Source organism: Vespula vulgaris, chromosome 4 (genome assembly GCF_905475345.1).
Source record: "Vespula vulgaris chromosome 4, iyVesVulg1.1, whole genome shotgun sequence".
Taxonomy (NCBI): domain Eukaryota; kingdom Metazoa; phylum Arthropoda; class Insecta; order Hymenoptera; family Vespidae; genus Vespula; species Vespula vulgaris.
In genome coordinates this window covers 9,918,197-9,945,955 of record NC_066589.1, presented here as the reverse complement: position 1 = coordinate 9,945,955, position 27,759 = coordinate 9,918,197, and the positions used below count along the sequence as shown (strand labels likewise).

At 42.4% G+C, this 27,759-nt stretch overlaps 1 protein-coding gene across 16 annotated transcripts in view; it reads left to right on the top strand.

Moving 5' to 3' along the window:
• The window catches only part of LOC127062933 (potassium/sodium hyperpolarization-activated cyclic nucleotide-gated channel 3), a 68,421-nt gene that overhangs the window by 2,655 nt on the left and 38,007 nt on the right, over positions 1-27,759 (top strand). For 13 of the 16 annotated variants that reach the window (XR_007781223.1, XR_007781222.1, XM_050991939.1 and 10 more), the window contains 2 exons: positions 7,975-8,058; positions 26,485-27,020. Coding sequence is in view for 14 of the 16 variants with exons in the window: in XM_050991939.1 (XP_050847896.1) it covers positions 7,975-8,058; positions 26,485-27,020 (620 nt within the window). In the remaining 2 variants the exon portion in view is untranslated. Of the gene's footprint in view, positions 1-7,605; positions 7,883-7,974; positions 8,059-9,487; positions 12,915-26,484; positions 27,021-27,759 lie in introns of those variants that run through there. The other 3 variants (XM_050991940.1, XM_050991942.1, XM_050991944.1) reach the window with 3 other exon arrangements.

Below are 27,759 nucleotides of genomic sequence, written 5' to 3'. Positions count from 1 at the left end.
TGAATGAACGACCTGCTTTGTTCAAGTAGATCGAACGTTTCGGAGTAAAATGAGGCGCAAACTTTTCTCCTTCGTTGTATATCAATTGTGAAGATCGCCAAGATCGAAAGTTTATCGATTTTATCGATTGAAAACGTTTCCTCGTTAGTCTTCTTTAAAAAATGATACTTGTTGTTGCGAGAACTTGAACTAAGAATGACAGTAGTTTATTAAGTAGGAGAGTTCGTAACGAAACTAACTTCGTCCTAACGATGGCTGCATTCGAGCGTTGCAGCGCAGCTTGCTACTTTCTTAGCAATGGTCACGTTTCATTTGTATTTCGTATTCAAAACATACTAGTTTAAGAATTTTTCTTTCTTAATTTACTTCGTTAATACCCTCGTCGCACGAGTTGTCCGTACTTGGCCATAATAGCGGTGATTTAACGTGATAAGGGTCGACGCAAATAGGCTGATGCATTATGCGACGCTAATACGCGTTCCGTTCTTTGTCGCATATAATAATAAAGTCTTGCTTTCGTCCTGCTTTCGTATTTTCGAGAAGTTTCGAAATATTTTTCAAATTAGCGTCGTCATTTTTCGCAGCGATGGAAGACACGCTCGATGAGCTGGACCACCAAGTGCTACTTGCGTATCGTCGATATCTAAGACAACATGGATAGAAACGTTAGAGATGAATGGTAGGCATTACGGAGAGTCGATCAGGGAGCAATCAATAACTGACCCATATTGTACTTCTCGTTCTCTCTCTCTCTCTCTCTCTCTCTCCCTTCTCTCTTTCTCTCTCTCTCTCTCTCTCTCTTCCTCTTTTCTGTCTTTATTCTTCGTCTCTTTTTATTTTACTTATATCTTGTTTACTATTTCTCGCTTCTTACAATCTCTCTCTCTCTCTCTCTCTCTCTCTCTCTCTCTTTCTCTCTCTCTATTCCGTTGTATTTTATTCTATTCTATTTTATTCCATTCTATTCTATTCTATTCTATTCTATTCCCAAAGTTTTCAATTTTCCTGCTGCGTTAATTCATCTCAGTAATTTTTGCGCATGTGGACGTAACAAACTGCGACGTATAACCTTCTTTTTCAGATATAATTGCATTAATCGTCCTTTCCTATTGGAAAATTAATCGACACTCGTAACGACATCGTATTCGTTCTTTCATAAAGCACGTTCTGACGATAATAATATCGTTTTTTTTTTTTTCGTTGAATATGCCACTTTATTCCAGATAACTAATTTTATGCGGTTATTAATCTAAAGTTATCGGGTCGTATGTTCTAGTGGTCATATTAATGAACGACTTTGAGAGAGAAAAGAAATAATATAAATAAAAAAGTATATATGAGATCTTAATGATTCTCAAGTAGAAAGAGAGAGAGAGAGAGAGAGAGAGAGGGAGGGAGAGGGAGAGGGAGAGATACGCTTGGTATTTACGATATGCGTTATTAAAGCACTCGTTAATGTGCTTCGAGTGTATTAACAACATTTTCATATGTCATTCCCTGCAAGTGCCATCATATCATTTGGCACAAGTTCAACGTCGAATTATATTTGAGTTGTACATTTATTTTCCGTGATAACGCGCGTATGTTATAAGTATACAATATATAAATATTTAATAAACATAGCTATATACGTAGATATATACACAATGGTGTATAGTTGCTCGAAGAAGAATAGTTTATTATAGTGTAGGAATTTCTAGGAAGAGATTGATTAAATTTCAACGTTGGCTGAATGGTCCTTTTTCGAGTCGATTAAAATCGGCGACCTAGATTTCTTTGGCCGTGGCTTGTTCGTGTCTCGTAAATAGGCGGTTGAAGGCGTTTTTCGAGTGGGCATAAAAATGGTGGGAGTCATCCTAGGGGGGTGTACGAGTGGTACGGATAGCGGGGAGGAGCGTGTGGGTGAAGGGGTAACAGAAGAAGTGCTAGAGAATGGCAGCGGTTCATATCTCAGCAATCTCTGTCGAGGTTCGCATCTCGCAGCCCTCGAGGACTCTAGAATCTCTAATATTACGTTTTAACCCACATGGTAAAATCCACGTACCTACGACTTACGTCAATCAGTATTCGCGTCTACGCGATTCGAGCCGAATTACGTCGGTAAAGTATCGATAACGATAAGTCTAAGAAAAACGATTATATGAATCACACGATCTCGGTCCTTCGCGTTCATCGACGATACTACTTTTAACATTGTGTTATTAATAGGATATAGCATTGCGAGCATTCTATTAAAAAAGTCACTGATTGTTGTATTATTGTGTTGGTAGGAATTGGCCTATTGTCGGGACTTCCGGGTGATCACCATCGCAGACTATGAGCAATAGGGTACATTAACTCTTATTCTTATTTTTTCACCTTCATTCGTTCTTTGTGCTCGAAACTTCTTTTCCTTCTTCTTCTTCTTCTTCTTCTTCTACTACTTCTACTACTACTACTACTCTTTCTTCTTACTACCACTAACTACTGCTACCGCTACTGCTACTGTTACTACTACTACTACTACTACTACTACTACCATCACCATCACTACTACTACTACTACTGTATTATCATTACTATTTACTATTACTTATTCTTATTCTTCTGCTCCCTCTTATCTTTTTTATACATATTCTTTCATCACAGACATCACCTGTACGTGTTAATTAACGAAAGCATCCACTCTTCATTTATTATTCCCCCTTTATCCGATCTACATATTTCTTTAGAAGTAATTATCGGCTCAAGAAAATCGCCTCGTAACATGACTTTTGCCTTGCATGTCTCATTACGTCTATCTTTCACCTTGTGTCTTTTATCCATTCTTCACCATTTCTTCTCTATATCTTTCACCGCACCAAATAGTGCATCGAACTATTAGAATTATATATTGTAGGAAACGCACTCTACTCATTACGATCGTTTTTTCATATTGCATGTCTCGACAATTGACTTTCATTATTGCTACAACGTACATTATATCTTTTTATTTACCTAATCACGTTTTCGCTAAGGCATTAAAAAACAAAAAAGAGAGAAAAGAAAAAAGAAAAAGAAAAAAAAAGAAAGAAAAAAGTTATTAAGGTAAGTTTCACATGGCATAAATTTGTTGACGTAGTCGTTTTGCTTCTTACTCCCCCTCTTTCGTACTTAATTTCTAAATCTTTCTTTTCTTTATCCTTTTGTTGGCGTGATAAGGAGGTATCTTGAGGTGAAATCGAGAACATTTAATCGGCGCAATGACGAATTACAGGGGAAGAGAAAGGAGAAAGGGAGGAAAAAAAAAGAGTTTTGCACTAGTAGGTGAAATTTTCAAGACGTGAGAAATGATCGTTAAAATTATTTCTTTCTAAATAGTAAAGCGTATCTCGCTATCGTGGGAAATAACGGCTTATCGTCGTGTAACGGTAGCGATCGTTATATATCACGTGCGTTAAAGATAAAAGAGAGAAAGACAAAGACAAAACAACAAACAAAAAAAAAAGAAAAAAGGAAAAGCAAAAGAAGAAAAAGATGAAAAAGGATGAGAGCAAGAGTGTGGGGGCGGTGAGAAGAAGTCGAGCATCAACCGAGACAATAGATTCGTTCGTTTTGTAGTTTCAGTGCACTCCAGAGTACTCGTCGAGCCTTCGTTTACGCGGAAACGTACATATATACACGGTAAGACTCGCTAAGTGTTCCTTTTCATACAGAGGGAGAGAAAGTGAGAGAAGATACCTCGGCCCGAGGCGGCATATTCCGTCTGGCGCGTACTACTCCGTTCTCGAGGATGAACGTAAGGACAGCTCTTTTTGCTGTCTATCGTTCGCTAATGACGATTAACCCCCTTTGTACATGTCAATACTACTCTCAAAGATATCTACCTTGTAAAAGTTTTATAAATAGTACTATATAGAACAAAAAAGATAAAAGAGCTGAATCGCGATCGGACAAATAAGAAAAGAAATTAAAATCAATCGAGGGAGAAGGATCATTCGTAACGCGTCGCTAATTGGATTCTTTATCTTTCGTTTCTTCTTAGATCTACTTTTCATTTTGTAGGTCATACGTCATTATTCTTCTTTTCAAATCATTTTCATTCCGATAGAACGATGTCAATGATATATATACGTATACATGCGCGCGCGCGCACACACACACATATGTGTATATATAAATCATTAGATATAAATCGTAGAAAAAATTATTTCTCCGTGCAACGACGTTATCGTAAGAAACGTTAAATCGTTTCTCTACGCGTTCGTCCGACCATGCGGACGGCCACACGGGCTTCTCTTTTTCAGTTGCGTGTAAAAGCTCTCGACGCTCGAGTTGACCCTTATATATGAATATCTATATACCGGGTGATTCGACGGAACGTAGTCCGAGTTAAATCAGGTCGAAATTACATTTTCATTCGCAAGCTCGGGTTTATCGATCACGACTAATTAATTTTTTTTTCTTTTTCTTTTTTTTTTTACTTGTAACCGAATGATTGAAACATCTGTGCGTTTAGAAGAGGTAAAACATTTGTTTAGATACGTATATACCATACGTATTAATCGTATAGAGGAAATACACAAATTGCCACGATATAAAGAGAAATATTTCAAAGAGACGAAAGTAGCCGAGATCAATGAACGAAGAAAGAAAGACAAAAGAAATAATTTTTTTGCACAGTGTTTCCTAATTTTCTGACGCGCCTTTTAACTCTTTCGCGGAGATCGCACTGGAAGCGTTCGAAAATATTTCAAAGGCGACGATACCAACCATCGTAGAAAAATACAATGGGAGTCTGGCACGCTACAATGAACGACAAGCAGTGCGCTTTTCTGGAAAGAGAAAAAAAGTGAGGAACGACGAGAGCTTTCTCTTCCTTTAATCTTCACCTTGTCTGTCAAAGTCCAACGAGCGTACACAGTAGGAGATATCTTTGTACTTAAAATCATACATATATATATATGTGTGTGTGTGTGTATATACGTATGTATATATGCATGTACGTACGTACGTACGTACGTATATAAAAATCTTATATATACATATATACGCAAAACTTTCTTTCGGCTGACTCTTCCGTTTTTTTCCTTCTTTCTAACAAAAAAGTAAAAATCGAGTGTTAGACGCTTTAAGTCTAACTGATAGAGCTTTAAGCGGACTGGCATATCGGTCAGTGATCACGGTCGGACAAACACCGCCATTAGGACGGCAACTCGATGACGTAAGCGAACTAAAGAACGAAGGTCGTAAGCTTTTCCTATAGATATAAAATGTGCGAGTAGACTCGTGTGTAACAGGTACATTACAATAAATAAAAAATTCGATTAATTTATACAAAGAATTAAACGAACGAACTTTTGTAGATAATATATTCCATAGACATAGGTATATATATATATATATACTCTATTTGGGATTGGTAGATCGAGTAGACGAAAGGAAATATCTTTTTATAGGGCGGGCGATTTAGAATATAGAACGATGGTAGAGAAAAGGTAGCTCGATTCTCGTGTCTTTAATAGACTCGAAAAAGGAAAAGAAAAGAAAGGAGGAAAGGAAAGCTCTTCCTTCCGTACCGAAGGAAAGAGATGGATAGATAGAGAGGAGAAAGAAGTCTTTATCATCTTAGCGATTAGCTTTTGCTGTTTGATCGATGTCTCGTACAAGGTAACGGCAAATCGCAAATGAATCGGCGATACGCGTTCTTACGTAGGTAGGAAAGAAAGAGAGCGAGAGAGAGAGAGAGAGAGAGAGAGAGAGAGAGAGAGAGAGAAAGAGAGAGAGAAAGAGAGAATAACTGTCGTCATTGTTGTCGTCGTCGTTCGATAGGACTGTCTTTTCCTCGGCTTTCGGCTACTCGATAAGGATCTAGGATTCGAGGCCAAGCAAGTCACTGTGTCCTCGAGGCCGTCTTTGGCCATCGGCAAATTTCGAAAGGGCGCTCGACCTCGCGGAACGGGCTGAGAGCCGTCGATTTGGGTAACGCGGAGGAGAAAGAGGAAAGGGGAGAGTATAGATAGATACATAGATCGTGTGTGTTGCAAAGGGAAAGTAGTCCCATGAATACGTAGGTACGTCCCGCGGCGACGCGTATATCAAGGAGCTGAATTTGAGAGCGAGCGAGAGAGATTATATATGTATATGCATATGTGTGTATATATATATATATATATATATATATATATATATATATATATATATATATATGTATATATCTAGAGAAAAAGAGAGAGAGAAAGGGGACACCTCGGACACAAAAGACCGCTTAATATCTAGGTGATTCGTATTGTAAGCGGGTTTTTAATATGGCTGCTGGCGACGAGGACGAGGACGACGACGACGACGACGACGACGACGACGACGACGACGACGATGACGATGACGACGACGACGAAGAGGAACAACGAAGCAACGAGGATTGTCGTATTGGTGCACCGATCGTGCTCCATATGTTGAGGAAGGTCAAGCACCCTTCGCGCCAGACAATGAAGCACTTCGAATCTCGCACGTATCTCGATCGAACGAATATCTGTGATTCACGGCTTTACGCGGAGCTGCCTATGCAAATCCCTATGCGATGCATGCACTATGTTTATATGTGTATTATTCGTCTATGTGTTGCGGCGATGTATATTGGCAGTAGGGCGCGCGTGCGTGCGTGTGCGTTTGACCGTCGAGAGAGACACCTAGACGTTACGTTCTGTAGGTCAGAGGAACGTTCATATCGACCGGGTTTGCTTCGGTCATGTACCAGCGTCGTTGATTGTGATCGCGCGGAGACTCTGCGCGTCTGGTCGCGAAGCGCTTGCCCAATCCCACCCTTATGCTTCCTCTTTCTCTCTCTCTCTCTCTCTCTCTCTCTCTCTCTGTTAATCCGTCTATCTCCTCCTAATCCATCCTACACGCTTGACGCTTTTTTATCTCGCCTACCGCTTTCGATCAAACCGTCGAGATGTAACGATCAAAGGAGTCCTACGCACGACGATCGATTCGAATCCGTTGAAAATAATTCGATGGCATATCTCATAAGGGATGCGTACACGTTCCTCGCCATCGACGAATTCGATCCCAATCCCTTTTGCGAGCAAATCCTTCTTATTTTTCTCGAATCGTATTTTCAAAAATATCCCGTTCGAGATCGTGACGCGTTCGAGGCAACAAGGTCGGTGTTGGACTATTGATTTTGGGGAGGCGGAGGAGGCTCGAATCGAGTTTTCAAGGATATTATGATTGATAGAAGGCACGAGAATCAACGAGAGGGCCACACCGGGACCTATGAAATTTTTTCGTAAGGTTCTTCAAGGACGAACTCGCGGTGTACCCTTTCTTCCTATTCGCATTCTCTCAGGATAGAAAATATGCAAAAGAGACGACGACGTTCGATCTTTCTCGTCGTCGATTATCAATATCATTCTTCTGTAATAATCACGAATGATCATTAAACGACACGTTACATTTCTCGATTGTAATTCGTTATGCGCGAAAATAGGGCCTTCCATCTAGTCGAGCCACGATTCGTCGGTTGGCGCAGTAATATCGTTGTCCATGCATAGTTACCCTTATAATAGCGCTACCATTCTACTTACTCGCTAGATCGTTAAAACTTTTCGTTGAATCCTTCGTTACTCAAGAAAGGGTACGATCTTAATTGTAGAAAATGGTGAAACGTTTGCGTATAACGCGTCAATACCAACGTTTACGTGATAGAATCTAATCGTTCGTAAAACGAGTAGTCAGGGTTTATACCTCTAGAGGTATAATCTTTGCAGGTTATAATCGCGCGTTAACACGGGTTTAACGATTGATTCGAATAAGCTTCGATGACGAATCGTTTCTTGCGATTAACGTTTCAAGATGATTAACGTTGAAAAGTAATTTGTTACGATCGAATGTTAGACTACGCAACGATCGTTTTTCGAAAGTAAGTAATTTGATCGTGCTTTGTTGATCGGTGTAAACGACGACAGAAGACGATGAATAAATACATTATTAATCGATTACTTTTTCGTGTAGTTGCCATGGAATTGAAAGTCGTCATGCTGCGAAACACGAAAAACGTCCATCGCAGAAGCTGGAAACATCATGGCCGTTTTCATTGTAAGTTGGTCAATTTTTTTTTCGCTTTTTCCTTGTTTACAAATAACGCTGTCTTACGAGCTTTTACTCGAAAGCAAAAGCAAAAGCAAAGGCAAAGAAGAAAGATACGCCATTTTGGAAGGATACGCTCGAACGATCCATCAAGCGCGTAGATTATTGCGTTTTCCAGGGGTTTCTACCTCGAAGAAATAAAATTTGACGAAAGTCTTGTTCGTCGCGACGAGCACGTTGTTGACGCCGCCGCCGCCGCCACCGCCGCCGCCGCCGCTGCTACTACTGCTGCTGCTGCTGCTGCTGCTTTAATAGATCGCATATAATTATAGTTTGATTGATCGAAGATTAATCGTTTATCGGCGCCGTTCCACCGATCAATATTATCTTACGATTCGTTCGGTAGGTCTCTAGATGGCACGCTTCGTTCGGCTTCGCTATTGCGATCTACAAAGTTGCACTCTCTGCCGTTTGATCGCGCCACATGCACGTTTGCATCGCTAGGACGATGACGCGTAATTGTATCATCGTCGAATCCTTTTTATTACGCAAAAGAAGCTCGTCTCTTTTGATCCTATCGTTCCTTATCGATCATCGCTCGAAAATCTAAGTAGATATGTGCGGCACTCAAGATTGAAAGATTTGAAAAATCATGACTCGATCAGCTCGATTCGTTCGTGCAACATGGTCGTGCTTCGTTTCGAAATTTCGATAACTAATTTCGGTAACGTCGCACGATAGGAATTATCCCTTTGCGATATCAATAGCTAAATTTTCCGTTCGACCGAGCATTCCTCCTACACGAGCTTTACCCTCCCAAGAAAATAAGATGCCGATCCAAAATCAGTTCGCAATGACGAATATCCCAAAGTTCTCGGCTTATCGCGGTCTGACCTTAACACTGATTGGTCGATACCTGAAAATAGCCGACCCAGTCTATCCGATAACGTGTCTTATTTATAAGTCCGATTCGCGAAGGTACATGCGCGAACGATGCCTGCATCCCTCTCTAGGATTTTCTCGATGAAATCGACATTCTCCCCGACACGATCGAATTCTAAAAACGACGAGGGGAGGATAAATCTGTCCTCTTCGAATTTAATCGACATAATAAAAAGGGAAAAAAAAAGTTGATGGAGAAGTTGAACGAAAAATGGTGGTACGGGGTGGGTGGGGTGAGTCGTGTTCTATAAAAAGCCGAAAAAGGGAAGAGAGAAGAGAGTCGTCCGGTCAATCCGCCTACCGTCCTTTCAGGAAAAAAAGAGGAGAAAAAAGAGAGAGAGAGAGAGAGAGAGAGAAGAGAAAAAAGCAAAAAGAATAAAAAGGAAAAGGAAGAAAAGGGAAAAGAATGAAAAGGGACGGCAGGACGACGCCGAGAGCGCCGCGAAACGGCGATGCCTAGAAGTTTGGAGGAGCGTCGAGACGAGGAGGCGTCTAGCAACCACCACTGGCCGAGTCGGAGATATCGCGCAAAGCCGTAAAGCGTCGTCGCTTGCGGTCCCTTCAAAGGAAAGGCTCCTCGCGGTCAGCGAGAAAAGAGAAATGTCGGGATCATAACAGCCGTGGGAGATTTTTCTTTTCTTCTTGGTGCTTGTCGCGTTCGCGATAACGTTTGTGCTATCCCCGAGTTTACTTGTGATCGAATTCTCTCGACGATACCATTCCTTCGAATCCCTTCTCGTCTCTTTTTCCTCTTTCTCTAGAAAAGTGTCCTCTCTCTCTCTCTCTCTCTCTCTAAACTCGTATCTCCCCCCCCTCTCTCTCTGTCTATCTCTCTCTCGCTCTCTGTGTCTCTATCCATCTCCGTATGGTTGTCTCTCTCTTTCTCTCTCCGTCTCTCGTCTCAGCATCCCTCGTGTGTCATTCAAGACGTCAATGACGAGTCCTTCGAAACACCGGAGAAAGTACGAAGGAGCATGCGAGAAGATGGCCAAAGGAGTCTAACGAGCGATAAGTCAAGCACGGCCGAACGCCGAGCTTGCGCAGTCGCTGAGTCGCTCGATTGTCCAAACCTCGATGTTGCGGGAAAGCTCTCGATATGGACGAATTATTCTTTCTTTCCTTGGAATTTGAACACCTCCTCCAACGTTCGAGAACGTAAAGTGGAGGACAAGGTATCTTCACCGCGACGAAGGTTATCTTTGGTTATGCTTTAGATATCGATCGACGGTTGGAAGAGGTGAAACGAGCTCCGTCCGAAAGCATGCTCGTTCGTCGGAGCTTGCGAGCTTTTCGACGATCGATACGGAACGTACTACGATGCAAGGTCAAAAATCGTGGAGAAGGCGAGCTGGCGACGTTCTCGGAGAAGGAAAATAAGAGGAGCGACGTAGAACCGATGGAGGAGGGATCCTAAGGAAACGGACAAAAAGCAAGATGGTGGTGGTAGTGGTGGTGGTGGCGGTGTTGGTCGAGAAATTTGGCATCGGGAAAAGGCGTGGCGGCGTATCATCTAGGTCACGTTCCTGAGCACTGATATATCGCGCATTCCTCCTACGATTCTCCTATTGCCGATCGATTTTCCATACCGCGATCGTAATCTCGTCGACGAAAAGGAAGAGAGGAAGAGAGGGGGTGGCACGAGGAGGGGGAGAGCGGTTCCTTTCGATCCGTCGACGCATCGATAGTCTCTTCTACTTTCTCTGGAGGAAACCGTGGCGTGGGGGCGCTTAAACTATTTCTTTGAAAGGATCGATCTTTCTCTCTCTTGCTATATATACGTATATACGTAGGTGTGTGTGTACATATACGTACGTACATACATACGTGTATATATATATATATATGTGTGTGTGTATCTCGGAGGATGACCTTCGAGTCACATGCGCCATCGAATAAAAAATCTCAAAGTACCTTCGCTCTTCCTTCGGTCACGTCTACTTTCGACGATTTCGACTCTCTTACGAAAAAGAGAAACGAGAGTTATGCGAGTGAGTGAATTCCCGCGAAAGACGAAGAGGAAACGATGGGGGCCTCGTTCATCGACGATAAGGGATACCGATCGATACGGCGCATCGTTGAAACTCGTCTCGACTAGAAGCACGCGACCTTTCTCGCGCTTCGATCCTCTCGATCTCGTCGTTAACATCGATTATCGGAGATACCGAAACGAAAGCTCTTCCAGTGAATATACTTTCCTACGAGGTCCCTTTCCCGTTCCTCGTTAACTTTTCTACATTCGATATTTTCTATCGAAAGGGAAGAGATATGAAAGATCCACGATGTCATCCATCTGCGATTATTATTATTTATTCTATTTATTCTTTTTTTGGCTTATCAGTATCTCTATACATCACCGTGTTAAAGAGAAAAACAGAAAGAAATATCACCGTAGGATTAAAAAACGTTGTTAAACGAGCGATAGCGATCGAATTTTTCTATTTTTAAGATCGATCGTTTGAGAAATCGAAAGAGAACTATTCGCGGAGTAAAGAAAAAGCGTTTTAGTCTGTACATACCGTCGAGATTAACAGGGGCGATTTGTTGATTCCCTCAAAGTCGAGCGCTGCCATTGACAAAGAAATTCATTTTCAACGCGCATGTCCAATGCCTTGACTACCAAGACGCTCTTCGTCGTTACAAAGCATTATAGAAGAGAGGCACGTATGTTAAACTTTTTGCCAGCATATTCGCGATAAAGCTGTCGCGATAGAAAGAGAGACAGAGACAAAGGGAAAGCTAAAGAAAGAGGAGAAAGACGGAAAGGTTTCGTTCGCTACGAATCGTTGAACTTGATCGAAGAATTTCAAAGGAAGAGAAAGAAGAGGACAGACAGAGAGAGAGAGAGAGAGAGAGAGAGAGAGAGAGAGAGAGAGAGAGAGAGAGAAACAGACAGAAGTAGACAATGGACGAAGAAAAATTGGTAGACAGCGAGTACGCTTCACTTATACTCTATTATCAATTAAAATCGGCTGTGCTATCGTTTAACCAGAGCTTATCTTGCATTTACCTAGTGTTCATATTTAAACGCCATTCTCTGTCCGCCTTCAAATCGGCAGAGGTTGGAGAAGTTAAAGAAGAAGAAGAAAAAGAAGAAGAAAAAGAAGAAGTGGAAGACGAAAAAGAAATATAATTCGATATTTTTGCTACGTTCTTTCCCAAGGCCACGTCCATCGAATATTACAAAGGATCGATCAGTTTTTCGATCGAAAGAGAAAAATAAAGAAATATCGATATATCAGTGTAATCCGGAAGACTGATGTTCCCATTTTTAACTTTGGCTATTCTACTCTTCGTTCTTCGCTTATTTGCAACGAATTCCGCCCACATCCTCTTCGAGTGTACGTCGAAGCCACGAAGAAGACGACACTAGGAGGATCGAGTTACGTAAAGAAAGAGAAAGAGAAAGAGAAAGAGGAAGAGTGAGAGAGAGAAAGAGAGAAAGAGAGATAAACGATCGGTCGAGCGGAGCAGCGATCGATTTTCGCGTCTTCGTCGAGAGAAACAAAGAGAGAGAGAGAGAGAGAAAAAAAGAAAGAAAATAAACGCCTTACGTCCTTGCGGTTCGTCCATTTTCAAATTCAGTGTAACAGTAGCTCCCACGGAATATAAAATATCGTACATCGAACATCGTCGACGATGTTCCTTGAAAGCAAAGCGAGAGTCTTGCAAATCGGTTGATTCGAAAAGAGAGAGAGAGAGAGAGAGGGAGAGAGAGAGAGAGAGAGAGAGAGAGAGAGAGAGAGAGAGAGAGAGAGAGAGAGAGAGTGCACAACGATAAGAGATCGAAAGAAGAGCAGGACCTCGGAGAACGATAGTTATCATCGAATCATGACAAAATACGGCTTGGTCAGACTCGCCCTGTGGCGACCAAGGCGTTCCGTAACTTCGCAACCACCGAACAACCAGGAAAACAACCCTCTCATGTATGCAATAACTCTTCTTTATTATTTGTTTGCTCGTATCGAGTATCGAAAGTTGCTGCTGCTGTCGCTGCTGCTGCCGTTGCTGCTGCGAAAAAAAATATATATGTATATAATATCAGGAGAAAGAGCCGAAAGAACGACGTAGATAAAGCGATGAAGAAAAATCGCGAATTCTACGTGTGCTGCTTTTCATCGTCCATGCACAATAGCACGCGGCATATTGTTTAGCGCGAAACACGTTCTTCTTCAGAGCGAACGCACACGATACGAGAAACGTGTCCATCGTGATTGTGGTGTATCGTATGCTCTTAATAAAGCTCTCGATGTGCTCAAATCCCTGAAACCCATCCTTTATATTTGTTCATTTTCTCGATTTTTTTTTATTTATTTTGTATATTTTTAATACCTTTTTCTTTTCTCTTTCATTCTTCTCTAATCGTTCTTACGCTTGGTACAAATCGCTTGCACAAGCATCGAACATTTTTCACCGTATCTCTCGTTTATATCTACCCATTCGTCCAAGAAAAGCAAGGTCGACATTTTTTTAGCGATCCGTAGCCATAAAAAGTAGAACTGATGTGTAAACTCTATGTGTAGCGTAATTTGTGCGCTTCGTTGTTGGCTTTCTATGTTTCGCAGTCTTATAACAGAGGAACTCCTGCCCGAGTTCTGGTTTTTGTTCCAGCTGTTATTGCATCTAACAGGAATAAGAAAAGCAATGAAAGAGAGAGAGAGAGAGAGAAGCGCGTTAATAAACGTATTGTAAAGAACCGATCGAACAAATATTACCTCGTCGATGTCGCAGTGCATTCATTTTTTCGTAGATCCATTGTGTTCGATCGAATCCTAAATAAATTATTCATCGTCGTTTAAAGGCATTCATTGTTTGAGCAAAAAACTTTATTACGCGAAACGAAAGTGCATCCTTACTCGCTCGTATCATGCGATTTGTCTCTCTCTCTCTTTCTCTTTTTCTCGCGAAAACGCGAACGTATCGAAGGACGATTGCAATAGCAATTTTTCTACCGCAACTTGCATAATTATTAATATTATTTCGTTCTATCGCGACATTAATCAAGTCAGTCTTGTCTAGAATGATCTCGCGCGTCAACGAATGGCTCAATCGGGATACGTACGAACGTAGTACGATAGATAGGACAATAGTCGTCGTTATCGAAGGTAAAAGAAATAAACGGCTGGAAAAGACAAGCAATAGATAAATATCGTCATAAATTTCGCTTTGGGATCGTGCCTAAAAAGGGAAAAGGAGGAGGGAAAGGAAAGCTCATAGGACATCTTTCGCGTCGGAGCGCAGGTGGCCAGGTTGGCAGCTGATACGAATCGATAAATATTTATATACCTTGGAGCGAGAATAGGCTTATACTCGTTGCAACGGCATTTATCGACTTCCAAGAAAAGTGCATGACTAATCGAGTGGCCGACATTTGCCATTGCATTAGGCAAAGGGAAGATTAGAAGAAAAGGTTTCTATTGCAATTATCAAAAAACGTATGTATCCGTATGCGTTTCTTGTATACGAGTTTGTAGACGTTTCGATGTAGAATCTCTCTCTCTCTCTCTCTCCCTCTATTGTTCTTCTCCTTCGAATTTAATATCTTGGAAAGATTTAACTCTAGGAAACTACTCTAGGTATATATTCTGCGGAAGGTCGCGTTAAGAGGGTCAAAGAAATTGGAAAATGCATAGTCTCTGTGTGTACTCGCTGACATAGTGCATCTCGATATACATATTTTAAGTACACAAATAGGAATGTCGCAATCGCCTTTCGGCAATCTCGTCGTCGGTTGCGACGTATCGATCGATACAATGGCAGGTATACCTTCTACTCGAGTATCCAAGTAAAGATTAATGTATCGAATCGACGTAACGAAGCACTTTGCGAGGTTTCTCTGTTTCGTTAAAAACGACAGAAGCGAATTATTTCTGTGTCGTGTGCCATTAGCCAAGGTTAGAGACTTTTGTCGAAACGTAGCGGAGACACCGCGTGTGTGTCGCGGCTTTCGCGAGAGCACGAGAGCTGCTACGCTTTTGTCCGTATTGATCTAGGTTTATCCTGCATTCCTCTCCACCCTTACGCCCACCCCTTTTCCTAGCACCCCCTACCAACGCAACACTCTGCACTTTCGCACCCCTTATATAGATCGTGGCCGCACGCCCGCGCGCAACGACCAAGGTTATTCCCTTTTCCTACGATTACACGATGTAATCGAGTGACTCTTCTAGCTCCGAAATATATACGCGCGCACACATGTCTGCGTATATATATGTATATGTACGTGTATGTACGTATACATGTATATATTTGAGCTCTGATAACTCCTTGCCAAGAAGCGATTTTCCGTGCGACGAGGAATCGATCATCCGGTGTTTACTATATAATCTTTATTACGCGATAGAGACCACCTTGACGGATTCGATCGGTTTCCTTCTTGTCGCGAAAAGAAATTGGAATGCTTCTTTACACCGTGTCTTCTAAGAGTTTTGCAGGGTGCAAGTGGCTTTTGACTTTTCCATAGATTCGCGTATCGCTGCGCGACCGTGGTCATTGTCAAACGAACGGCTTAAGAAAACTTTTCTACGTTTCTTACAATCTTCGGAAGAAGAAAAAGAAAAGAAAAAAAAAAGGAAAAAGAGAAAGAAAACAAAGAAAAAGAAGAAGAGAAAAGAAATGGGTACCTATAGAGAAATAGGCGAGTCCGACTTTAAAAAGACTGAATCGGAAAAGGAAAATTGTTCTATACGTCTCTACGTTCCATTCTGTACGTTTCGCTCGAAGCTAGCACAGCTGGGTCTTCCACAACAAAGTCCTTATTTGTCGTACCTTTTCTCTCTTTCGTTTTCTCCAAACGAAAAGCAGAAAGTCATTTCTTCGGTGTTTTTTTCTCCAATCGTCGAGAAAGGAAGACGAGAGAGAAAGAGAAAGAGAGAGATGCTTTGGAGCAGCCTTTACGATAGGCTTCTACTCTTACCTTAGAAAGAAGACGAACCTTCTAATTAACCTTAGTGGGCGTGGCAGGTAGATATTACGGTAAGCGGCGTCGTATAGCGTTCTTGGCGTTCGTAATCGTTGACATTCTACCTCGAAGAATTGGTCTACAAAGAGATACACGTCACGTTGTCAAGGCCACGGACGTAGCGGTCGCCCGCTTCTAACCTCGTTCTTACGATTCTCTCTCTCTCTCTCTCTCTCTCTCTCTCTCTCTCTGTTTGTCTTTCACGCTCATTGCCAAATACGACGATGAGAATTGGTTAAGATCACGTTAGAAACGAGTCGTATTAAACGGGACGTGAGCCTAATGTCGTTTCAAAAGGGACATACGTACTTTGCACGAGATATCCTTCTTTATTTAGGGCATAGTCGTGTTAACACACTTTTGCTTCCCAGTGATTCATGAATGACTGTCAGAGGAGAGAGAGAGAGAGAGAAAGAGAGTCAAAGAAAAATCGCTCTTTGACACTTTGTAGATACGTTTGCGTAGTTGCACGCGAGTTCCAACGGAGTTTACCTACACACGAACGAGGCCTCTGTCATCGCATTCAATGCACGACCTTACCCCTGAGGAAAAAGAGAAAGAGAGCGAGAGAGAGAAAGAGAGAGAGAGAGAGAAAGAGAGCTTGATTAATATCTTGAGTCACGTAAGTCGCGAGACCGTACATACGCGACCGTTGGAAATTACGATTCATAGAAAAGTTAAGATTTCATCTTACAAAATGTCTTAGCTTGGCGCATATTTTTACATCGAACGAGACCCGGAAGCGATTAGAATTCAACGTTGAAGATTGGTCGCGAGCGTTTAGCTTGGCGAAACGGACGTAAAGAAAAATATACATTTTTGATCGTTTCGCGAGGAAAGAAAAATGAAGTAGGATGACGGACAAAGAGGTCCAATTAATAATTCATGCGTACGTTCGTGCGAAAATCTTTTCTAGCGAAACGTGATTTAATCGCACGAGTCGTCCCTTTAACGATCGCTTCGCGTTCGGTATAATCGCGTTGCGACGAGGGGTGCTGAGGGAAGGGTAGGGAGGAGGGGGACGAATATATCGCTCTTTAATGCAACGGAACTCGTTCTTTTTTCTTCTTTTTTTTTCTCTTTTTTCTTCTTTTTTGTCTCCTTTAACTTTGAACTTTAATTCGATGTAGGATATTACAGTGAAATTATTTTATCGCTGGTTCGCTCAATGACGTCCGACCGTTGGATTCTCTCAAGAGAATCGGGAAAGGTTGCTTCGACCACGGATGACCGCAGACCTCGTAATGCCTAATTGAAAAATTGAGTTCCAAAAAAAAAAAAAAAGAACGAACCACTGACCCGAATCTCGCATCGCGCGGTAGAAAATATTTCGCTCGAATAAGCCTCTTTCCGAATTTATACGATAAGCCAGATAGCGTAATCGATGATATTTTCGATCGTACGGAATCGACTTGCTAGGTACACGGACGATACGCGTACATTTTTTTGTCGCGCGCGCATAGAAAATATTTTAATAATCGTTTACGCGCGCTATTCTCCGACGATTCGCTTTACTCCGATTCGTCGGACACGCGATACGATACCAATTAATGTCCGTATATAGCATCGCCTTGCTATAATTGACTTTTAACGTAGTTAAAATAGCAAATCGTTTCGACGATGATCTTATCTTGTAAACGACGGACGTTGAAACGCGATCGTATTCTTCCCCGCCTATTTATCTGTTTCATCGTTCTAACAGTGTATTTTCTATGTGATTTTATTAATCGATCAAGAAACGTCTTTGACTTTGCGATTAAGTTTATACCATGGACGTGCTATTGTCGCGGTATGACGCTTTTAATGATGTCACGCACGAACGTATATATATCTATATATACACACACACACATACATGACTCTTAACTTTGATCGAAGCGTTGCGTTATCACGGTCGAAGGTATGGTCGGTAAGAAGGAGAGCTTCCGATTTCAGCGTCATCTAGCGAGGAGATCGAGCGGTCGTTCTGTACGTTTATTCACCCGAACTTTTCTCCGTCGATAGGGTAGAATTTAAATCTCCGAATAAATCGAGTCGGAGTCGGATGCTTTCGAAGCTTTCCAACGATCAACCAGAGATCGTTTAGAAACGAAAGAAGAAAATGACGGAGAAACGTTATCGTCGCTTGTTCTTTTGTACGAAAATTCTTGCTGTTTTTTCTCGCAAAGCGACAAGTCGGATAGAAATAAGGAGGGAAGGAAAAGGGCGACGCGTAGTGAAATGGAGAGAAACAGCTGGCCTTCTTTCGTCGCGTACCCCACCATCGACGGATCCTCCGTCCTCTCTTCCTCCCTCCGTCGTCGTCGGTTCGCTCTCCTTGCTCGTGCGAACGATTTCGTTCCTCTCGCATTCGCGCGGAAGCACGTCTCGGAGCGAAGAGCGAGGGATCCGTGTCTGTCCGTCTCTTCCTCTCAACTTTGCCTTTATTTCACTCGTCCCTCTTTCCAACGACATCGAACGGCAACGGCAGCCAGCGGCGGTGGTCATACACGCGCGCAACACGCACACGCACACGCACACAGACACAGACACCGAACACGCCGTTCTCTCTCCAACCGGCCGGCGCTCGAAGCTGCGCTCAAATCCTAAGCTGCGCTCGAGCAGCGCGCGTTTCCCTGCTCCTGCGCGCGTTCTCTCTCTCTCTCTTCCCCTGTCTCTCTCCTTTCCTCTCTCCGACGATCTAGCTCTCCTCCTGCGCTTCTCGACGCTCCGGCCACAGCCGCAAGAGAGTCAGTCTCTCGACCGTCCGTCGGTCCCTCAGCGCGCGAGTACGTCTCGCCTCCGAGAGATCACTTCCTTTATACATCCGCTTTTACACGATCGGACTTATTCGCCGGCTTCGAAATTGACGTGCACGTGCGCGTTCTCTCTCTCTCCTCGTCCAAGAAAATTTCGCGAATTTCACGAGTTCGCGGGCACGTTCGCGGATACGTTTCGCATTCGGTCTGTGTCGCCTTCGACGCGAGGACACGTCGTCCACGAATACACGGACTCGACAACTTCCTATCGCCGTCTGGATATTTTAATCGGCGCGCGTGACCGCCCAATTCTATCGGCCCGATCGCCAACCACTACTTGGATGCCACTTTGCTGGAACACCGAGGAACACCAGTCTCTCGTTGTTCCCCGTAAATCCACCGATCGACAGAGTGAGATTCCTTTTTCATTTATTTCTATCTTTATCTTTATCGTACCGTAGCGAGATTTTTGACAGGCTCGTAGAGTACACGATCGATCGGATAATCGATCTCCGCAGTCAGATTTGTTCTAATCGTCAAGAAAATACCTATTGTATCGTAGAACGTAACGACTAGCCAGGTCGATCGTAATTTTTCGTCGTAACGAGCATACGTCGTCGTGGAATCGTCGAATCGTCGGATCGTTGTCGCCTTACCGCGCTGAAAGAGGCAAGACTCGCGCTCGGTCGGAAGCACGGATCGAAAAGCGTTTGATCGTCAAACGGAGAAAAAAGATATATTTTAAGGTAGGACGGAGGAACGAACGCTTACGAACATAATGATATTCTACTCAAATGCACAGGCTTAGGACGTGATTTACACGTGATTGGACGATTGGTAACACTCGGAACGTTCGTTCGTCGAGTGAAATACAACGAAACCTTGATCGTTAAAACTAATTGGCTGATACGAGCGTTCGACCGATTTGTTCTCGAGCGCAAAGGGTACGCTTGTTTCTTCATTTTTTCCTCCTCCTCCTCTTTTTTCTCTCTTTTTTATTTTCTTGTTTTCTCTTTCTTTCTTTCTTTCTTTCTTATTTTCTATTTATCTTCGTCTGTCTTTGTTTTCTATTCCACGGCGTTTCGCGCGGGAGGCATTCTTTGTCGGAGTAGAATTGTTACGAGAGAGAGAGAAAGAGAGAATAAATATTTCCACGAGGCTTCGCTTCCGTCATTTTTAGTCTCTGTTCGATCGCACCGTAATTTATCGTCAGCTCCGACGACTTTAGAATTCTAGCTAATTGCGAGACTAAAAAGATAATATAGCCATTGTTGACCCCTTCGTATTAGTTTAGCCGATTCTTTCATAAGGGTACCTACCAGCAGCGGCCATTCTGAATAATGCTTTTAGACGACGTGTAAAGTTATGCTACCCACGCGGACGGGTTCGCGCACGCGTCTTTTCTTACGCACCGACTTTTTCATGGCTTTGCAACGCGTTTCACGATCCTCGAATCGCGGATATCTCTCCCTAACATTTGTACGTAAAACTCAAAGAAATTTATAAATACTCTCTGAATGATTAATACGTGTGTATGTCTATATGTGCACACACACACGTGCGCATACATACGTACATGTACATATATATATATATATATATATATGTACAGACAGAGAGAGAGAAGCGTTATCTCGCACAAGTCCTAAACAAAATTAACGATCGAAGGCGGTGAAATTAACGTAACGTTCGAAGAAATCGTTTAATTATACCTACAATCAATCTTTTCTTTTTTGACACCAACACGCACTATCACCCGATATCTTACGAATCACATTTCACACATTCAACGCAGCTCGCTAGCTTCCCGACGTACGATTATTGCACATATTCCTTACAAGTTATTCGCTTACAATTTCAACTTCTTCCATTTCGCGTAAGATATTATTGGAATTTCGCTAGGATCCTGTATGATTTCTTCGAAATATTGGAGGACAATAAATGCGAGCTGTCTATTCCTTTTCTCCTTCTCGGCACCTTGTGAAAATAGAAAATCGAAGATACATGACCCACCGTATGTATCTATTATCAAACGCAAAAGCAACAAACTACTCGCGAATATAGAAATTGCTTCGTCCCACGTTAAGATTATGCGAACGGTATGCCAACTAACGTAAGCCCTCGTGTAAATATTTACGTAGATATTGAGAAGCAGTTAACGGAGTTTATAAGTTGAAAAGAGATTTTTCTGGAGCACGGATAGAAACAGATCGTTTATATTCGTCGAGAGACTCGTTCGCGCTTACTTAAAAGGCATTCTCGGAATCGTCATCGTCGAATCACCGATTATGACCTCGGCTTTACAAGGGACAGACGTCGCTTGATTTATTTCGATACTCTTCGGCGTTTCTTCCTTGTATACTTTCGCTTCGTGAATAATTCATTAATTAACGTTTCTGCTCTTCGCGCGCGACGAATGCGCTCCTCGATGGATGGACTAGATGCACGCCCATTTTATTAAGGTTCGAACCTTTTACCGAGGAAAAAAGGAGAGGAAAAAAGATAAAGAAAAGCAAGAAGAAGAAGGAGAGAGAGAGAGAGAGAGAGAATATTTTTCCAGCATCGAGAAATGAAAATTCAACAACGCCCTTGGTCGGTACTCTCAATCACTTTTTTTCTTTTATTTTTTCTTTTCCCTCCCGATATAGCTCGAATCATAAAATCGTAACAATCAAGTGAACGTAATATTGACACGGCAAATAAATCGTTATACTCCTGAGAGTCATTCACGCATAAAATATCGTTCACGAGTTCGGCGAATACAAACTATACATACATACATACATACATACATACATACATATATATATATTTTTTTTAGTTATGAAACATTGGCCATATCTTGTAAACGATTACGAGACCACCGAGAAAGCTTCTCCTTATTTGTACAGAAATAATCGATATATCATAAACGAAAAAAATAACTTTGGACGACTGCTATACTTCCTACTTGTACAACATGGATATCAATGACGGAACACCCATCGTCGTATATCAAACTTGTATATTTTCGATGATTATCTAATCTCTTTCTTAACACTCGTACGTTTCGTTTTGTCCCTTTTCTAAACGAAGTTTCTTTAACGATCTAATGTCTTTTCAAAGTCCGAAAGTAGAACAAATATTTTCTGAAAGCTAATTCAAATCTTAAATTAAATATTGATCGTGAAGACGGCGCGGTACGTTTCTGTAACGGCGATGCAAGTGGCATTGCAGGGGTACAAAAGACGATAAGATAAAAGTTGGAAGACCGAACTGCAACCGGTGTTCTCTCTCTCTCTCTCTCTCTTTCTCTCTCTTTCTCTCCGCTTGTTTCAAGCACATTGTTCTCTCGTTAGTTTTCGTTAACGAGCCAGTTTATATCAGAAACGTGAAACTCGAGAATGACGGGGTTTAAAAGTTGTGTCGGTCATGAAACCGCGTTATCAGTTATTATATAAAAGAAAGGAAGAAAAAAAAGGAAAGGAAAAAAAAAGAGAGAAGAAAAAAAAGAAAGAAAAAACCCATATACGTAAGTAAGGAAATGGTAACAAAACGTTGAAACGTATATTCGGTGGTAGGAAAAGCGATGTTAAGGGAAGAATATAAACGGAGTGAGAGAGAAAGAAAGAGAGAAAGAGAGTGGGGCGGATTTAATAAGGCTGTGCTCTAAGCAGGCGTTCATTTTTAATTGACGTGCTGACATTGGAACAAACACGTATTCCGCGTGCTCAGGTACCATCAGCACGTACCGAGGTGTGTACATGGACACGTATACGTATACGTACTTGCTTGCATGGAAGGAGGAGAGAGATAGTATAGAGAGCGAGAGAGAGAGAGAGAGAGAGGACACACGTATCATTTCTTACAGTCAGGGTCGAAAGTAGGGAAAAAGTACTCTTATAGAATGAGAATGAGTTCGAAATAGTTCCGCGATGATATATGAATAGAAATGGAAGTAAAAATAAATGGCGGCTTTCGTCGAATGGGCATCATTCTTCTCGAAGGTTAAACGCAGATGCGAGGAATTTTGCTCGTCGTCGTCGTCGTCGTCGTCGTCGTCGTCGTCGAGTATTTAATCGACGAATTTAAGACAAGAGCGTAAAGCGCTCTCGCGTACGCGTACGCACACTGATACGCTTACGCGCACAAAGCTGTTGAGTTATACGTGTTAGCTGCTTTTTATTGGATTCTCTCGACAAACGGTGTCAATTAAAATTCACGATACTCGGCCGGAAGAACTCGAAACGCACGATCTCGTACTTTTGCGCATATGTGTAACGAGACCTACGCACACGCGTATCCGAAGCTGCATACGTAATTTCGCAAGAACGCGAGGACAAGGCAAGAAGGATCTTGGAAACGATGCGAATTTTCATCGCATCGTTTTTCTTTTAATCCGTTTCGGCGAATCTGCTTCTTTGTTTTAGATTAAAACGTGCGATTTCACGCATAGTTAATGAATATGGTCGTGGCGTATGTAACAACGTGTGTTAAGGAGCAAATCGAATCTGTGTTCCTTCGTACGTAGAAAAAGGAAACAATGGGAACGTTATTAGGTTTTCTATCTCTTCTCGAAGAGTTAACGCTTTTTCGAGACGCACGTCGACGGATCGACGATGATTAACGTTTATCGACGAAGACGACGTTAATCGATCGACGTTCGGTCCAATTTGACGTCGAACGAAAGAGAGATGGAGAGAGGGAGAGCGAGAACGTAGTCGTCCCATGCGAGCCACCGAACCGTAGCTAATTTAAACGAATTGCTGCATTTCAATAAGCCGCTCGTCGATGCGATTCACACATTTTTATTCTTTATCGTCGGTTAATGTAACATTGTTTTATCTTATCCTTCTGACAATTCTTTTTTTCTCCTTTATTCGTCGAGTACCACTCAATCTCTTCGATCTCCTCGAGATATTTCGCGTTAATGAGATTTTAAATTGATACTTTTCATAAACTCGCGAAACTTCTTATCCGTCTATCCACTTTTCTTATATTCGCTTCCAACGATGTCTACCCGGTATCGATCGTAGAGTCATAGTTAATCAATTAGCAAATGATATACTCGTTCGCGTTAGTAACGCGACAAAGACTGCGGTTATTATTTCGTACCTGATGAAAAACAAATAGCTGCGTCATCGATGTAAACGTAACGAGAGATTAAATGCTTCGTCGACTCGCGTGATTATCCGTCCGTAAGCTGCAATTTATTGTTCCTCGGAGTCGACAGTTATTTACAATGTTATTTGATTAATAAGTCGTCGAGCGTATTAACGCGAATTCAAATTCCGTGTCGCATTTTTCCTCCCGAGTCTTTCTTTTTTTCCTTTTTTCTTCCACATTTAAAATTCCCCTTTTAAGAGTGCTTTTTTTCTTCCTCTTTTTCTTTTTTCTTTCTGTTTTTTTTCTCCCTACAAATCCGCATTACTCCACGTACCTATTGTCTTTCGCGTGCGAATAGACGTGATATCGTATTTCATAAAAATTTACGCCGGTTTATGAAATATTTATCGAGCAGATTAATTACATCACGAGGAGATGTGCCAAGATCATATTCGTAAGCGATAATTTATACGCGAGAGGATGGCGTAATCGATACAATTATTTGAAATTCGTCAAGGCGGATGAATCGATGTCCGAAGTGCGTTGTTTATCTCTTCATGCTCCGCGCTAACCGGCCTTACCGCATTCGTCGATATAAATCTTTCCTCGTATCGTTGATCCTTCTTTGGGTGAATCGATCGAACACCAATTACGTTTAGCGAAACTTTCGTTCGGTTGTCTCTCGTTTTTTAAGCACGACTGGCACGCGAAACTGATTTAATCCTTTAAAGCTGCGTCGTATGAGCAACGCTCGCTTGTTTCTTGCTCCCTTTGAAAATGAAAAGCGACGATACGTAGAGTTAGAGGCTCGTTGCTTCTGCCTTGCGAAAGAGGGTTATCAACGAACCAGAGATTTGTCGCGTCGATTAAAGCTTTAGAGCCGAAAGAAAGATGGATGGATGGATGGATGGATGGCTGGATGGATAGAGAGATAGAGAGATAGAGAGATAGAAAGAGCGAGAGTAATTTCGGGGACGAAAAAAGATAGAAGGACTTTAGTTTAGATGCGGGTTTTATTATTCGAGAGACGAAGGAGACGGGAGGGACGGGGGAGAAAGGACACAAATAAAAAGTTTATCGGCCGAAAGGGAATTTTTGTTGGCCGGTACTCTCGTAAACGTTTTCGCATTCGCGTTGAAAATAAAATTTTAAGAGGCAATGCACTTTTATTTCCATTGCTTTTTTCTCCTTTTAATTTCCTGTATGATTAAACAAGCAATCGATCTCGACGTAGAAGCTTTTGTTACGATCGAGCAGAGAGATCAGCTCGTCGAACTCTCTCGATCCTGTTGGCGACCCTGCGCTCTCGAATTCCGCAGCCCCGCCTTCTTCTTCCCGCCCTTGCACTCTCCCTCGGACGACCTCGGCAAAAGCCGACGGACCAGTCGAATCTACTCGTAGACCATTCTCTTCTTCGACAAATTGAAAAGTTAGCAATCGAAAGCGAACCTTGACACCTTTTTTTTTCTTCTTTTCCTAGCTCGCTCGTCGTTTTTCGAGGGCCTAAGCCACTCGACGAGAAAGACTCGCGGATGCTTTCTGCCTCTGGACGAGCGCGTCACCCGGTGGGGAAGCTTCTTCTTAAAATAGATTCTAGTACCGGCTAGAGGTTATTCGTTGTACATACGTTTTGGACACACACTTTAAATTTATATACAATCGCCGATGTGTGCGGCTCCAGTTGTAGATGGATATATACGTGCGCGCATACGTACGTACGTACGTACGGACGTGCATACATACGTACGTGCGTTGGTATCTTAGCATCGATCTTACACGCTTTTCCTACGTAATGTATACGTAAACGAATGGAGGAAAACGTTCGGCACGTCACGAAGATAGCCGAAGAAGAAATGTGTTCGAGAGAGAGAGAAAGAGAGAAACCTTCGATGATCAATCCTAAGCCTTTCGTAAAGACGACCAAACACGGTCGGTCGATCGAGCCCTTATTTTTGCGATGACACACGTTCCAGCTATAGATATCATCGGGCATTTAAATGTATATTATCACTTAAACGTATATTATCCTGTCGCCTCTTCGTGCACGTGCTTGCATCGCGTATACCTGTGTGTTAGTGTCCTACTCCCACGCGACTTTTTCCCCCGCACGTCACGAAGTGGCAGAGCGCTTCGAAGACGCCAGCACTCCTTTTTCTTTTTTTCCTTTTTCTCTTTTTTTCTTCTCCCTTTTCATTCTTCTTCCTCTTCCTCCTCCTCCTCTACGTTTCCTTGTCTCTCTCTCTCTCTTGTTTACTTTTTCCTTTTTCTACCGAAAACGTCTCTCGTTCGCGTCAAACAAATATAAAGAAACGTATAACGTACTCCTATTCATTCGGATGCATCATCCATCATTATGCAAATGCGTAGGTCGCGCAGCAAGCGTGAATGGTATTGAAGCGTACACATATTTGAAAAAAAAAAAAAAAAGAAACAGAAGCTACTCGTAAAATTTGATAATTATGCCGGGTCGTGTCGATTTAACGAACGCGCATATCTATCCATCCGGCTGTCCGTCTACTTGCGGAATAAAAGAAAGAAAAGAAGTAAAGGAGGAAAAGGAAGACTGTGTCGCGTTTTGTTAGAAATATCATTAGCGATAAGACCGTCGAATATCGTTTGGTCGCGCTTTGGTCGCACCTATCGTTGATCGGGAGCGATATCGACGATGTCTCTTTATCGACTAATTATTTGTACGTCGATTATGCGTTTCAGGGAGGGCGAAGGTGGTGGCGGCGGTGGAGGTGGAGTCGGTGGCCGTTCCGTGAGTAGCACTACCGGTGGTGGTGGAGGCGGTGGTGGTGGTGGCGGAGGTGGAGGAGGAGGAGGGGGAGGTGGCGGAGGAGGTGGCGGCGGTGGCAGTGTCGGCGGCCGACGTGCACCGAGTCTACGATTGGTAAATGGAAGAGCTACCACCGGGATCAGTTTACACACCAGTAGCACAGAATCCGTACGTTCGCCTCATCACCACCTCGGTCAGCAGCAGACCGCCAATAACAACAACAACAATAACAACAACAACAACAATAACAACAACAACAACAATAACAACAACAACAACAACAACAACAACCACAATAACAACAACAACTGCCACGCCGGTAACAACCCCGCCGCGAACAATCATCCGAGACTCAACAAAGATGACAGCATCAAGATTAGCATCGAGAACACCAACACCTGTACAGACAGTCTCGTCACCGCTTTAGACGACGAGGCGCTGCTCATCACTGACTTCTTGGGCGATACAGGTGACCGACCTCTTCTATCCCTGATTTTTCAATTTCTATTCCAACATTTTCAATTTCTACTCGTAACACACTTTTTTTTTTCTTTCTTCCCTTTTCACGAGGATTCCCATATCGTATTAGGCGGAGTAAAGTAGGTAGAGAGTAATCGAGAGGATATATATGTACATATATATCGACGTGCTCGAGCGAGCGTGAAACTTTAAATCGGTCGTTCGGCTAACGCGCGTAACGAGCCTATTATCGGCTCGTGAAATATAAAGAAGCTATCGTCGCAGTTGCATATTTATTGATATTGTATACATTATCGTATTGCTTCGTCTCTCTCGACGTTGCCAAGCGAAATCGCGGAACGATTAGAGGAGCTTATTAAGTATCTCTCCTTCTCTCTTTCTATCGTCATTTCGATTCCGCAACGTTCGACGGTAGAAGCAGTGGTTATATATTTATATCTTGTTTGCATAGATCGAGGTACAAGATAAAGGCAAATGCGTGAATTAATGACCGGACAGAATGACACAGAGAAGTGTTGCTTGCAGTAAAAAATAGGCAATCGGAAAATTTTATCCGCTGGATGGTATTCGAAAGTTTGTCTACGTTCATACATATGTAGATGGGTGTGCGTATATACATACGTACACGCATACGTATATACATACATATATATATATATATATATGTAAATACAAAGTCAACGAATCGTTTCAAAAGTATCTCACGTGAGAGCACCGTAGCGCGACGA